Source organism: Photinus pyralis, unplaced genomic scaffold (genome assembly GCF_008802855.1).
Source record: "Photinus pyralis isolate 1611_PpyrPB1 unplaced genomic scaffold, Ppyr1.3 Ppyr1.4_LG1, whole genome shotgun sequence".
NCBI lineage: Eukaryota > Metazoa > Arthropoda > Insecta > Coleoptera > Lampyridae > Photinus > Photinus pyralis.
The window spans coordinates 51,997,127-52,009,906 of record NW_022170249.1 but is presented as its reverse complement, the minus strand read 5'-3'; the positions used below and the strand labels follow the sequence as shown (position 1 = coordinate 52,009,906).

At 37.1% G+C, this 12,780-nt stretch overlaps 1 protein-coding gene across 1 annotated transcript; it reads left to right on the top strand.

The window, feature by feature from the left end:
* Nucleotides 1–451: 451 nt before the first annotated feature.
* LOC116159419 (trypsin alpha-4-like) lies at nt 452–1,597 on the top strand. Its single transcript, XM_031472389.1, has 4 exons — nt 452–608; nt 661–841; nt 899–1,286; nt 1,346–1,597. The coding sequence occupies exons 1-4, from the start codon at nt 563–565 to the stop codon at nt 1,499–1,501; spliced, it is 771 nt and encodes a 256-aa protein (XP_031328249.1). The 5' UTR covers nt 452–562; the 3' UTR covers nt 1,502–1,597.
* The last annotated feature ends 11,183 nt before the right edge of the window (nt 1,598–12,780 follow it).

Here is a 12,780-nt window from a genome sequence, read left to right as displayed (position 1 = left end):
CAGCCAGACAACCAGCCATAACGAATATAATTGCGTATTTTTTTTTAAGACTATTCTACTTTTGCAGTGCAGTGCTGCCCTTCTTTTCGTTATTGCAAAGAATATCCCATATCGGAAAGGCTTCGACTACAAGGTCAGCATTTTATAAGAACATATGCCTGTTTTTTCTAATATTGCAGGAGATTGACTATAAATACGTTGTAATCAAGTATACAATACGTTACAAAACCTTTTTTGCGCACTCACTACTTGAAACACCTCATGTATCTCATTGATAAAAATTATAGTTGGTAATATCCAAGATAAAATTAGGTTATAAAAATATAATATTCATAATTGTTTCTTCTCTCATTTGTTTTCAGGCCCTGACTCTTCAAACCAATGATTAGATAATGCCAGCAGTGGTGCAAACTTACTAAGATCAATTCTTCAGTGAGTTCGATCATTGTGTATTGCATATTCAAGATAATGTAAGGAAATCTAATCTAACCACCTCACATAAGCACTTGAGAATGGTATATAAGGGAAATGAGAGACGATATGGTCACCTTTTAGCAGCAACATGTTGAAAATTGTGCTGATTGCAGCGCTCGCCGCACTTACCGTTGGTAAGTTGAGTACTATATTTCCACTACCTCTTTTGAATATTGACATAATTAGAAGCAAGTCCGAGGTTCCACGCCGGCTTGCGACGACTAGACGGAAAAATTGTCGGCGGTGCAGATGCTATTATTGAAGATTATCCCCACCAAGTTTCACTGGAAGCTTTCGACAGACACAGTTGTGGTGGATCCATCATTGCTCGCAACCTGATTTTAACCGCTGCTCACTGCACACACAAGTACGGATAATGATGCTATAGGTAACCACTTTGTGACTAACACTTTCGATCTTACAGCAAAGATGCTCAATTCCTGAATATTCGCTATGGTACTAGCTTGAGAAACCAAGGCGGTACTGTTGTGGCAATCGCCGAAATTCACGATCATCCCAACTACGATCCTGTCACCACCGACTTCGACATCTCAGTGTTGAAATTGAGTAGCGACATCGATCTTTCACACACGGCACAAATCATTCCAATGATTTCCGTGAACGCTCAAGAAGGAGGTCGTACGGCGTTAGTGACCGGCTGGGGAGCTCTCTATACCGATGGACCCTCGCCCAAACAGTTGCAAGTTGTTGAGCTCAAAGAAGAAGATCGAAAAGCGTGTAATAAGGCATACGAAGGTGAAATCACGGAAAGAATGATTTGCTTCATGAACCCAGGTCAAGACGCCTGCCAGGTAATTAACCTAACGTACCTACAAGCTATGTATACAATTAAAAATTATAATTTTCGTAGGGAGATTCCGGCGGCCCGCTTATCTCTAATGGTGTCCAGATCGGTGTCGTTTCGTGGGGCTACGACTGCGCTGATCCATTGTACCCCGGAGTTTTTGCAGATCTCGCAAATGTGCAGATCAGAGATCATATTGATGGAATTGTAGAAATGAAATAAGGGTAAAGACCGTACGATTGTTCGCGTGTTAGAAATTAGTTTCGCACAACCTAACATGTACCTATTCTGTAAAATAATTCAACACCTGTTGAGAAATGTTAATTTTTTTGCGATGATACCATCAGTCGCATCATTTTATTGGATCCTAATAAAGAACATAACAGAAATCAAACATTTCAATCATTGATTACTAGAACACAAGAAGTTGCTGGAGTAGTTTACGAAAAAAATTGTATTAGCGATTCTTTACTGCAAGACATTTTTAAGAAATTGCTCAGATATTCTTTAAGAGATTTTCGAAAAGTTCTTGCTAGAAACCTATAAAATAATTTTAAGGGATTCTCCAGTTGACTTGAATCTATTCACATACGAAATTCTACTAAACCTTATTGATGAGACCATACGTAAATAACTTCTTTATTTTAGTCGTTTTATTTAAGTAACGCTATTTAAAACAGTCACCAATATGCTACTGTTGAAAGTTTCTCTTATAGAATTCTGTGATGTATCCGAACCATCAAACATAGCATGCAGGTTATCTGCCGAAAACCGTTCTTTTGCGTTATTTAGTATGGGCAAAATAATCAGCCTTGTGGTGTGTCAATAACGTTGAATTTAACGCACATGTTACTTTAGAAAAGGGTTATTTTGCCCGTACTATAAATAATGCAAAATAATGTTTTTGACAGATAACCTGCACGTTAAGTTGACGTTTCTCATACATCACAGGGCTGAATGTTTTCTACAGCCAACATGCACGTTAAGTTTAACGTTTGTGATACATCACAGGGCTGATTATTTGAAACCGGACGTAAACACCTTTTTTCTGTTGGTTACGAGTACATTTTTGTAAAGATAGGATGTTTAAAAAAGCTTCAAATACTACTATTGACAGCGTCTATTATGGAACCTTGGAGGAGGTTATAGCCACCTCACATCCGCTGCCAACAGTAACGCATGTATAAATTCAAATGCCCCGATTTCGAAATTAACAGAATCCGCCGAAGCGTATGGCAGTTATCGTGTTCACGGACAGACGGACACCAGTGGCGTACGTAGAAATTTATTCTGGGGGGGGGGGGGGGGGATAAACAAGTTCGTGGCACATACAGTCACCCAGTGCGTACTAGAAGGGGAGGGGGGGGGTAAGAAATAGAAATTGGGTTGCAGGTTGCTGATGCTGGTAGTCATTTATCTATTTATTATTGTACAGGCGAAAAAGATTAGATTAGAACGGTATTTTATTTCTTACTGCTGACAGGCCCCTTTATTGCTTTTGCTTTAATTAGTCAACGAAAACTTTGAATAATAGATATATTTATGGGCAAAAAACCAATTTCGACAAAAAATTCAAAGGGCTGTAACTTTTGATCTAGTAGTCGGATCTTGGAACTGTTTGGAATTATGGATTCTACAGGCCACATTCTATAAAAAAAATTTTTCCGGTCGATCTGAGACAATTTTTTTTTCGGGGCAAAAAAAAGGCAGTGTATAACCTTCCTTTTTTTCCAAAAATCGACTGCACCAAAATTTCTCGGGAAAAAACTTTTTCTGATTAATTTGGGTGCGTAGAATCCAAAACGATTCGTACTTTTTCGATTAGACGTCTCAATCAAAAATTATGGGCAAAAAAAATTCCTGTTTTTAAAATTTAAAATTCTTATTTTCGTCATTTCGTGAAAGGCAGGACGTAGGTACCTCACCTCAGTAGCAGTACTAAGTACCTGATACCTATTTGTTATTTTGGGCATCAATGTAGCGAATTGCCGATCGATGCCGAATAGCCAAATCGTTGACTGCCAACACTGATCAGTCACTGAATAGTGAATACTGAATACTACAGAATATTTAGATTTTAGTGACTTTAGACTTTAACCAAAACCAAAATTGCTCTCTCTCTATATACAGGGTGTCCCTAAAAGGTCTGTACAACGCGCTACCAGGGGTTCTTGGTATCAAAATAGGACGATTTAACCCAACTTACCTCTATCCAAAAGTGCTTCGGTAAGGCGCTATCTACCGCCAAAGATTAAAAAAAAATCGTTATTTTTATTTTATCGGAAAATGGTTTTGCCGATTAAAATGAAATTCGGGATGTGAATGTCTAATGTAAAAAGGGTCTTTGTGATATCATCGTTTTGATTGTAGTTGCTATGTAGGTGGTAAAATACTGACCATCCACATCTGAAGAGGTCTAAAACTTTTTAACTACTATTTTGACGGTTCTGAATTTTTAGACACTGATAGACAGTTTACTTGCAAGCATTTTTTGTCTCTTGATGAATATCGCTATCTGTGATGGTTTACGAAAAAAAAAAAATTTAGGCATGATGAATGGCATGCACCATACATGCGATTGTTCCTCAAAAACCATAAGTGCAAGCAAGAAGTAGGCTATGACGATTTGGAAACCTGTGAGTATACTCCCTAACGCATTGGCGACCATTTCCACGACAGTATCCAAACACTAATAGCATATCAGTTAACTCTGCGTTACTGTATTGAAAGGCCATATTACAATTTTAACAATGAAATTTTAAGTCTTCAAGCAAAACGTAAATTGTTCAAGTTTAAGAAACAACAAACAAACGTTACGCCACTCTAAGGTTTCACAGCCATCTTCTGATTTTTTGAGGAACAATCGCATGTATGGTGCATGCCATTCATCATGCCTCAATTTTTTTTTTTTCGTAAACCATCACAGATAGCGATATTCATCAAGAGACAAAAAATGCTTGCAAGTAAACTGTCTATCAGTGTCTAAAAATTCAGAACTGTCAAAATAGTAGTTAAAAAGTTTTAGACCTCTTCAGATGTGGATGGTCAGTATTTTACCACCTACATAGCAACTACAATCAAAATGATGATATCACAAAGACCCTTTTTACATTAGACATTCACATCCCGAATTTCATTTTAATCGACAAAACCATTTTCCGATAAAATAAAAATAACGATTTTTTTTTTAAATCTTTGGCGGTAGATAGCGCCTTACCGAAGCACTTTTGGATAGAGGTAAGTTGGGTTAAATCGTCCTATTTTGATACCAAGAACCCCTGGTAGCGCGTTGTACAGACCTTTTAGGGACACCCTGTATATACCTATATATTATTGCCTTTATTTTAAAGTGGGCGGAGCGGAGAGCGGAGTATTACCTAAATACCTAAAAAATAGCTATGATGATAACTCAATTCTTCTTGGGGGGGGGGGGGATATAATATCCCCCCCCCCCCCCCCCGTAAATACGCCACTGACGGACACCATCGACTCCCTTGCTAATTTATAACTCATATCGAAGAATCATTATGTAAGCCAGTACTTAAAAAGAAAAATATTGAGAACATTATTGAATGTCAACTGAGGCTAAATTCGTACGCAGCCTTTCGTGATTGATTTGTTTATTTTCGTGTTCGACTCTAATTACACGTTTCCCTTAGATTTCTAGATTATAAACTATACTTTCTATTATTACAATGCGACAAACAGAGTTTGATAAAAATATTCATCTGTTGAAAAAACGCAAAAGATTAAGGTTTACAATCAGCACCAAAAATTAATCTACCAGAAGCGTGGTGAAAAATGTTTGTTTCATGTGTTGGTTTTCTAAACCTGTGCACACATTACCTGATCTAGACGAAAACACAATACGCAATGAAACACATTCTTCTACTAATTTTATCAGTGTTCTGTGCCGCAGAATTAGAAGACTGGGCAATCTACGACCAAAATTTGGAAATGCAAGTCTGTACGGAGGTAATCGTTACTAACCTTTTTCCCGAGAATTTGACACTTTATACAATTTTTAACAATGAAAGCATCGACTACATGTATTGGATTAAGAATAAGCCTCAAATATTTGTTGATGGTAATCAACCGGTGTACATGTCGCTAAAGTTCGGCATGAATTACCTGATTTACGTGCAAGATGCGGACAATTTGAGAAAGTTTCTCGAGCAATTAAAGTCGACCGAGGCGATTTGGAGTATGGAATCGTCGCCACGCGGTAAATTCGTAATCTTCTCTTCAAGTCCAGATGCCGGGGAAATGTTTAAGGTGATGTGGGAATTTGAAATATTGAACGTTATTGTTGTTCATGAACAACTACTGTACACTAGTAACGCTCATCATCCAAACAACGTGTGTGGAACAGAGTTTGAGGAGTACCATGTACAAAATTGCACATGGAGTATAGAAATCAATGGATTCGCTCTATGGGAGAATTTTAATCAATGCCCATTGTATTACGTGTTATTTTACCTGGAGCACACTGTAACAAACGTCGTTATGTCAAATATTGCATCGGACATAGGAACCATCTTTAATATATCCGTGGTCAATCATCTTTACACAGAAGGAGATACCACAATAGGAAAGACCGATGTAATCCTTTACCATTACATTTTACCAACTGATCCCCGTTTCGATAGCAGCCCGACAGTCTACTATGACGATTTTGTATGGATTGTCCCATTAAGCGACTGTTCATCTTCAATTTTTGAGTGGGAAGTATGGATCTCAATTGTATTCGCCTTTCTGGTGTCGTTGTCTGCTTGGTGGACCATCGCTATCTTATATACAGGTCAATGTTCATTTGACATGCTCTGTCAGATCTCTACAGATCTCATTTCTGTAACTACATGTGGGTTATCACGAAGAGTACCAAAGAATCGTCCACTAAAGTTCATCTTTATATCCTACCTGGTCTACTCAATGGTAATTCAAACCGCTTTTAAAGCAAACCTAATAAAGGCACTCACGGTCGGTTGTCTCAAACACGAAATGGATAACTTGGAAAAAATTACAGCATCAAATATGCCCATTTGTGTCTCCCCAATACTTAAAAATGCTTACTACACAAACACTACAATAATTAAAGTTGAGCTCTACGCTAAAATCACAAAAAAAACGTTAACGTGCAATACGACTTCCTGCGCGGATGTGCAGTTCCCATGCGTTCATATGACGCTCATCTCACATCTTCACTTACTAAAAATCGATCTCCGAAATACGAAAGTGTTCATTAATAACTCGCTACATTTAAGGCCGGAATGGAAGATTTACTCTCGCAAGGGTCACTATATTATGAAAGCCGTAAACAAAGTCGTCGAGGTGTTCATTGAAAGCGGCATTCGCAATAAGATGGTAGACGATTTTAATAACGACGCGTACTATAGGAAGCAAGACGAAGAAGATGGGCCAGTTGCTTTGACCACTATCCATTTGAGTCACGTTTTCCTCATTTATGGGGGAGGCTTGTTGGTATCACTCGTTGTTTTTCTTGCCGAAGTAACTGTTTATAATTTCTGCCACTAACCGTTTGATTTTATTTTCGATCTGCACGATATTATTCTAAATATGAATGTTAAAAAAGAGTACCTAGTAAATAAATTAAAAGCTAGTTTCCATTTACTTACTTACTTAATACATTTGTTTTATATTATTATAAAATACTTAAATAAACTAAACACGTATTTTAAAATCTGTTGCCGTTGATTTTGAGATGTCAAACTGTCTCCTGGATTCCTAAATCAAAAAATTCCAAACTTTAAACAATTTCTGCAATTGAATGACTGAAACCATGGAGAGTGTTAGGAGATTTAGATTAGAATTTTGAGACTGGGTTTTATTTATGACCTTTTGATTTGAAGTGATGTCCAGGTACTAACCATTACATGATTCCACTGATTGCAGGATTTAAACATCGTTCTGAAGTTAGGAAGGCATGGCGGCTTTGGTTTAGTTTGAAAGGAATGAAACCTAAAATTCATAACATCTGTTTAATGTTTCGGTAAGTATATAAATTTCAATGTAAAATTCCTGCTGCACCACTGGCGACAATCATAATATGTACATAAACAGTTAAATACATAAAAAAATGTTTGAAAACCTAGTCGTGGGTGTTGCCGCTTAGCACAACTGTAAATGATGAGTACCTAATGGGCAAATATAGACCATATCAGCTACCCATTAGCAAAAACCCAAAGTGTCCAGGTGGCTCAGAGGCCGATATCTCAATGGAGACAGAACAGAAAATTAATTTATTTAGTAGCCAACCATTTGCTTGTATACAATTACCGAAACAAGTTAAATTATAGAAAAATTTGTATTTTATTTATTTATTTATTTATTTGCATGCATTTAACAACGACTGGTTTCAAATCAAATAGAAGCTAAAAAAAATCCCTGCCCATCTCCCGTCCTGCTCAAGGAGGTTGGTGGTACTACCCTTTACAAACTAAAACATATCTTATACTTAACCTACTTAACATATGTACATAGATAGAGGATAAAACTATAACTAATTTTCCGCCACCTTGGCCCAAATTGGTTAAACAAACCATATCAAACGACCAATTGATAAACTACGGCGTGGTTGTTTTTAAACTCATGGTTATTCATTTCTATAAATTATCTCCGTGCATCTCTTCGGCATATACAAAAATTTCGTACAATTCGTTTCTTATAAGGGTTCCAACATAGATTGCAATGTTTTTTTTTTATTATTCCGTACAGTGCTGTTAAATCGATAAACAGAAAACGTGCACATTTAAAATTTATTAATAATGTTTTCAATTGCGAAAACGATCAAAGAGATTGTAATGCCAAACAAATAAATTGCAAATATTCCCCTAACGTGCGCGAGCTTTAGGGCAACTGGATCAGAGGTATTCTTCTGGATGCGATAAATCGTTTCGAATTCATTCGTAATCTTTTCACGTATGCCCCCCTCGACGATCGCGTCAACGACATTATTGATCGATCGCATGAGCTGAAGACCCCTCGGTGCGTAAATTTTCCATTGAGGTTTTCCGTACAGCGAGTTGTTGACGAACACCCTCACCTGTGACCGATCTAAGGCCAGCAAATGCAGATGAGAATTTAATGTCATGTATATGCAGGGATAGTCGATGTCGGCGCAAGAATCATTGGTGCACTTGACGAACTTCCTCGTTATCTTCGCGTACATTGCGTTCTCCATTTTGGGATTACCGTAATATGCGTATTGCAGTATGGGGGAAATGCAAATGGGCAAGTGAGACGTTGCAATTTTTTGCAGTGAATCAATGTCATTATTGTAATTGATGACGGTGAGCGCTTTAATGAGATTGGCTTTGAAGGCTGTTTGAATGACCATCGCGTAGAGAAGATGTGCGATGAGTACAGTCTTTAGTGCCCTGATCTTTGGCACTCGATGAAGAAATCCGCACGTGGTCAATGAAAAAAGATCTAGAAAAGCGTTAAAGAAGTTGGCGAACGTTTGTGGAGCTTTAGAGAGTACAATAATGGTCCACCATGTTGCCAATGAAAGCATGAAAGTTAAGCAAATCAATATCCAGAGTTTGTATTCAAAAATAGTGTCGATTAGTGTAAAAGACTGTCGCTTACCTAGCGGAACGACCCATACGAAGTCATCTAGAAAAAACGTATGACTTTTTTCGAACCATGTACTTCCTGTGGTAAGCATGACATAATGGAATAGGCAAACTTCACCGTGTTGAAGTCTCTTTGCATCTGGAAGATTGACGCGGATCATTTTGGTGTTCAGCGTACTCTCTAAGTCACGGTCTATTTCTGCAACTATGGCATTCGTTGCTGTGGAATGATTGTACATATAGAGGTAGTAGATGGGACAACCATTAAAAGTCTTATACAACTGAAATGGTTTTAGCTCCAAATTTTGTGTGCAATCCTGCACCGTGTATTTCACTACAAGCGACTTACATAAATTCTTTGGGTCGTACGGGTTGCTGGTATACAACCTTTTCAATCGTTCCACAAGAACGATGGCATGAAATATTTTGTGCATCCACAACGCCTTAAATATCGATTCCACATCCTCCGAAGCTGTTATCACGAGGAACTTACCACGAGGAGAGTCATCGCGATTCCAGAGGATTTCTGTCAGATTAAGATGGTTTAGAATCTTTATTAGCGCGGTTGCATTCTCCGTGAAAATTGCATAGTTGCTGCCGTCTTTGAAAGTGTGTCTCACCTCCATGTTGATATCAACAAGTACATGAGGCTTTTCAATCTTGTGTGGTATAAGATTCGATCCATATCTGCCGAATAAAACATAAAGTGCCCATTTATCCGTGAAAGCACTACGAATGACATCGCTAACACAAATTCGTACTTCATTTGTGTCATCATTAATTATTTCTAACGAGGAGAAGATCGGGATCCATAAACATAGCAAGGAAAAAATGTTGTGCTTCATTTTAACAATTTAAATTGAAAGACACAATATACGTCTGTTGGAGTACGATTTTCACCGGTCGATGCAAATGCAGACCATCACTGTGGTTTAGAGGATAAAAACACGTATAAGTATTGACTACGAGTCAAATTTTTACAAACAAAAACATGTCATTAAGCAATAAATCCACCACACTGAATAATCAATACTTTTCCTAGATATGATTGTGTGACTACTAACTTTGGCCAAATAGTCTACATAACTGAAATAGCGACATTTCTTATAGCCTTAAGAAAACGTATACCAATTTTCAAAGCAATCCCACGTTTCTAAACAAAGTTATCGTGCGCACGGACAGACAGGCAGACGGACGGACGGACAGACAGATAGTAATTCAAAATTATAATGTGTCGACCTTTTAAATGCAATGGTACTATAGGTACGTAATCTGTGGTACCTAAACCCTAGCTCTTTTGTACCTATGTGTTTGTCAAACAATAAGATTGTCGACAAGTTTGACTTTGTCAGCGTTAGAGATCGAATTCGTTTGTTGTATGCAGGGTGTCCACAGGATAGTGATCCTAGAGACCGTTTATAATTTTGTATTGCTGTCTGTCTGCCCGTCCGTCTGTCCAAGTACACGATAACCTCGTTTAGAAACTTCCGGTAGTTTTGAAAATTGATACACATGTTTTTAAGAATATAAGAAAGGTCGCTATTGTTTTTCGGCTATACGTATCGGTTCAAAAAGTTACAGCCCAAAAACCATCTCGAGGATCCTTCGTTATTCAGTTGTATAGGTTTTTTAATAGATTTTTTGGAATTCTCCGCACTTCTTCAACGATACTCTTAGAAGTTATAGTTTATTTATATTTTCCCTCTCTGTTACATGGATAATTGCAGTGGTTATAATTTTACCCATAATTATCTTTAGAGGCCTCCTTAGTTGGAGTATAATAGGGCAGCTTTTGTTGTGATTTAAGTGCTTGTAAACCCATGGTATGGTTAGTTTCTTTTATTTATTGGGCCATTCCGATATTCCTATCGTGATTGGATCTATAGTTATCCAATTCTAAAATTGGTTGGTGATTGGTGAATCGATTACATGGTCAAAATATAATTAATAACATGTGGACGGCGGCGTTTTCCCATATTTTGTGAAAAAACAAAATGAGAGTAGGTAGATATAGTAAAAAAAACACGTATAGTATGATGAAATGGTCTACGAGTTGTATAGAAAACCGCAAATATAATATAATATACCTACCTAATAAGATTTTATTCCCTTAAACGTTTCCCTAATCTTTCCCTACATCTACATCCTATATACCTATTCTCTTTGTTTAGTCATACTGCTCCTTGCATCCTTGCTCTTAGTATTAACTCAGGAAATGTTGGTAATCTCGATGTTTTTGTTTTTGTTAAAATGTGCCGTGTCATCGCTTTAAAAATACTGGCTGCGACTGTGTGTCACTCAAATTTTGTTATTTTTGTGAACAATATTACGATGCGTTTCTATAGACAGCAATGGGGGAAATATGCTTATGTTTTATAAATATGCCAATTAGCAAACTTTAAACGATTGCTAAAATTTGAAAAATACAAACGGCTGTGGCAGCCATTTGTAGCTGTCGTTACCGACATTAATCAAGCGATTTGGTAAAATTTAACCGACTTTCGCTCTCTTTCTGCGAACAATCGGCCCTATAAATACACCGTAGTTTTCGGTCATATGAATGAAACGCATTAATTATTTCTGGCATCCTTAGGGAGTGAATAGCCAAAAAAGTTTCAATTAAACAAATCGCGCGCGGCTGCCTACGAATAACAGAAGTAGGTACATTGCACTTTTTGTAAAGTTGGAAAACAAGAGGAAAAGCTAAGCGTTTGAAAAATGATTTCTATTTATACGATTGAGTGGAATTCGTCGTTAAGTTTATTATACTGAGAGAAAAAAACCATTCAAAAATAGAAGCAACTTTTACAATCCTTGAGAATATTTTCGCAGATTCCTTTTGGACGATTACAAGTACGTACTTACCTGCGTGCGATTTTTATGGGCCGTAAACATTTTTACATCTATCAATTACCTCGTACGCAATCTCTTTTTCGTTTAATATTTTTAATAGCCACAATTTTATGTAATTTATACGCCAAAATTTATGACACCCAACCTTAATTTTTTGGTAAATTTAGCGCTAATATGACCTTTTGGATATTTTTAATATGCAGGTTTGGCTTAGTTTCTTCATTAACTTTTTTGCAATATCAATCAAGTGGTAACGGTGCCAATTAATTCATGTCCAAATAAGACGGGAGCATTATTCTAATTTTCAATTTTCATATACCTAGAACTTTTGACTAATGCCAATCTGTCAGTGATGGCAGGAGTCATTTTAGACATTTAGCAATGTGACAGGTGCGGCCGGTAAAGTGACAGACGACAGAAAAAGTAGTCTGGTCTGGAACCTAAAATTTCCTGACATAAAGTAGGCATGAAATGAGGGTTTCATGACGATTTTGGGGAAAAACGTTTCACCTATGGATATTCAGGGTAAATCCAATGGAAAATTATATGATTGTTGGGAAGAATTTGAAAATATCAACCTTCCGAAGTATGACCAATGACCATAGCGATCCGGAAACAGGAAATGTTACTTAAAACATAACTGCCAAACTTAAAATACAAAATGTGGGTGGATTTCGAAAGAGGATATCTTTTTGGCGATAATGGATATTCTTGAAAACGTTACATATTAACGCAAGTTCCAGCCAAAGGGCGTACAACGAAACCCAATACTCAACGGGAAACCTCGTAGAACGGTTTGGGTTAGAAAATGTCCATGCCTAAACATTGGACTTCGCTGCAGACTTGAGAAGGCATTAACTATACTTGTAGCTTGTTGTGTTTTGCACAATATGGCTGTTTCCCAAGGTGACATAATAATGATTGAAGAGTTACAAGCGCCAAATATGTCAATACGGTGTATGAGGCAAAAATTTAATAATTTTTAACAGATACATAAAATCCACAAAACAAATTACTCATATACTCGTATAATTGTTTCATTTCAAAAAATAC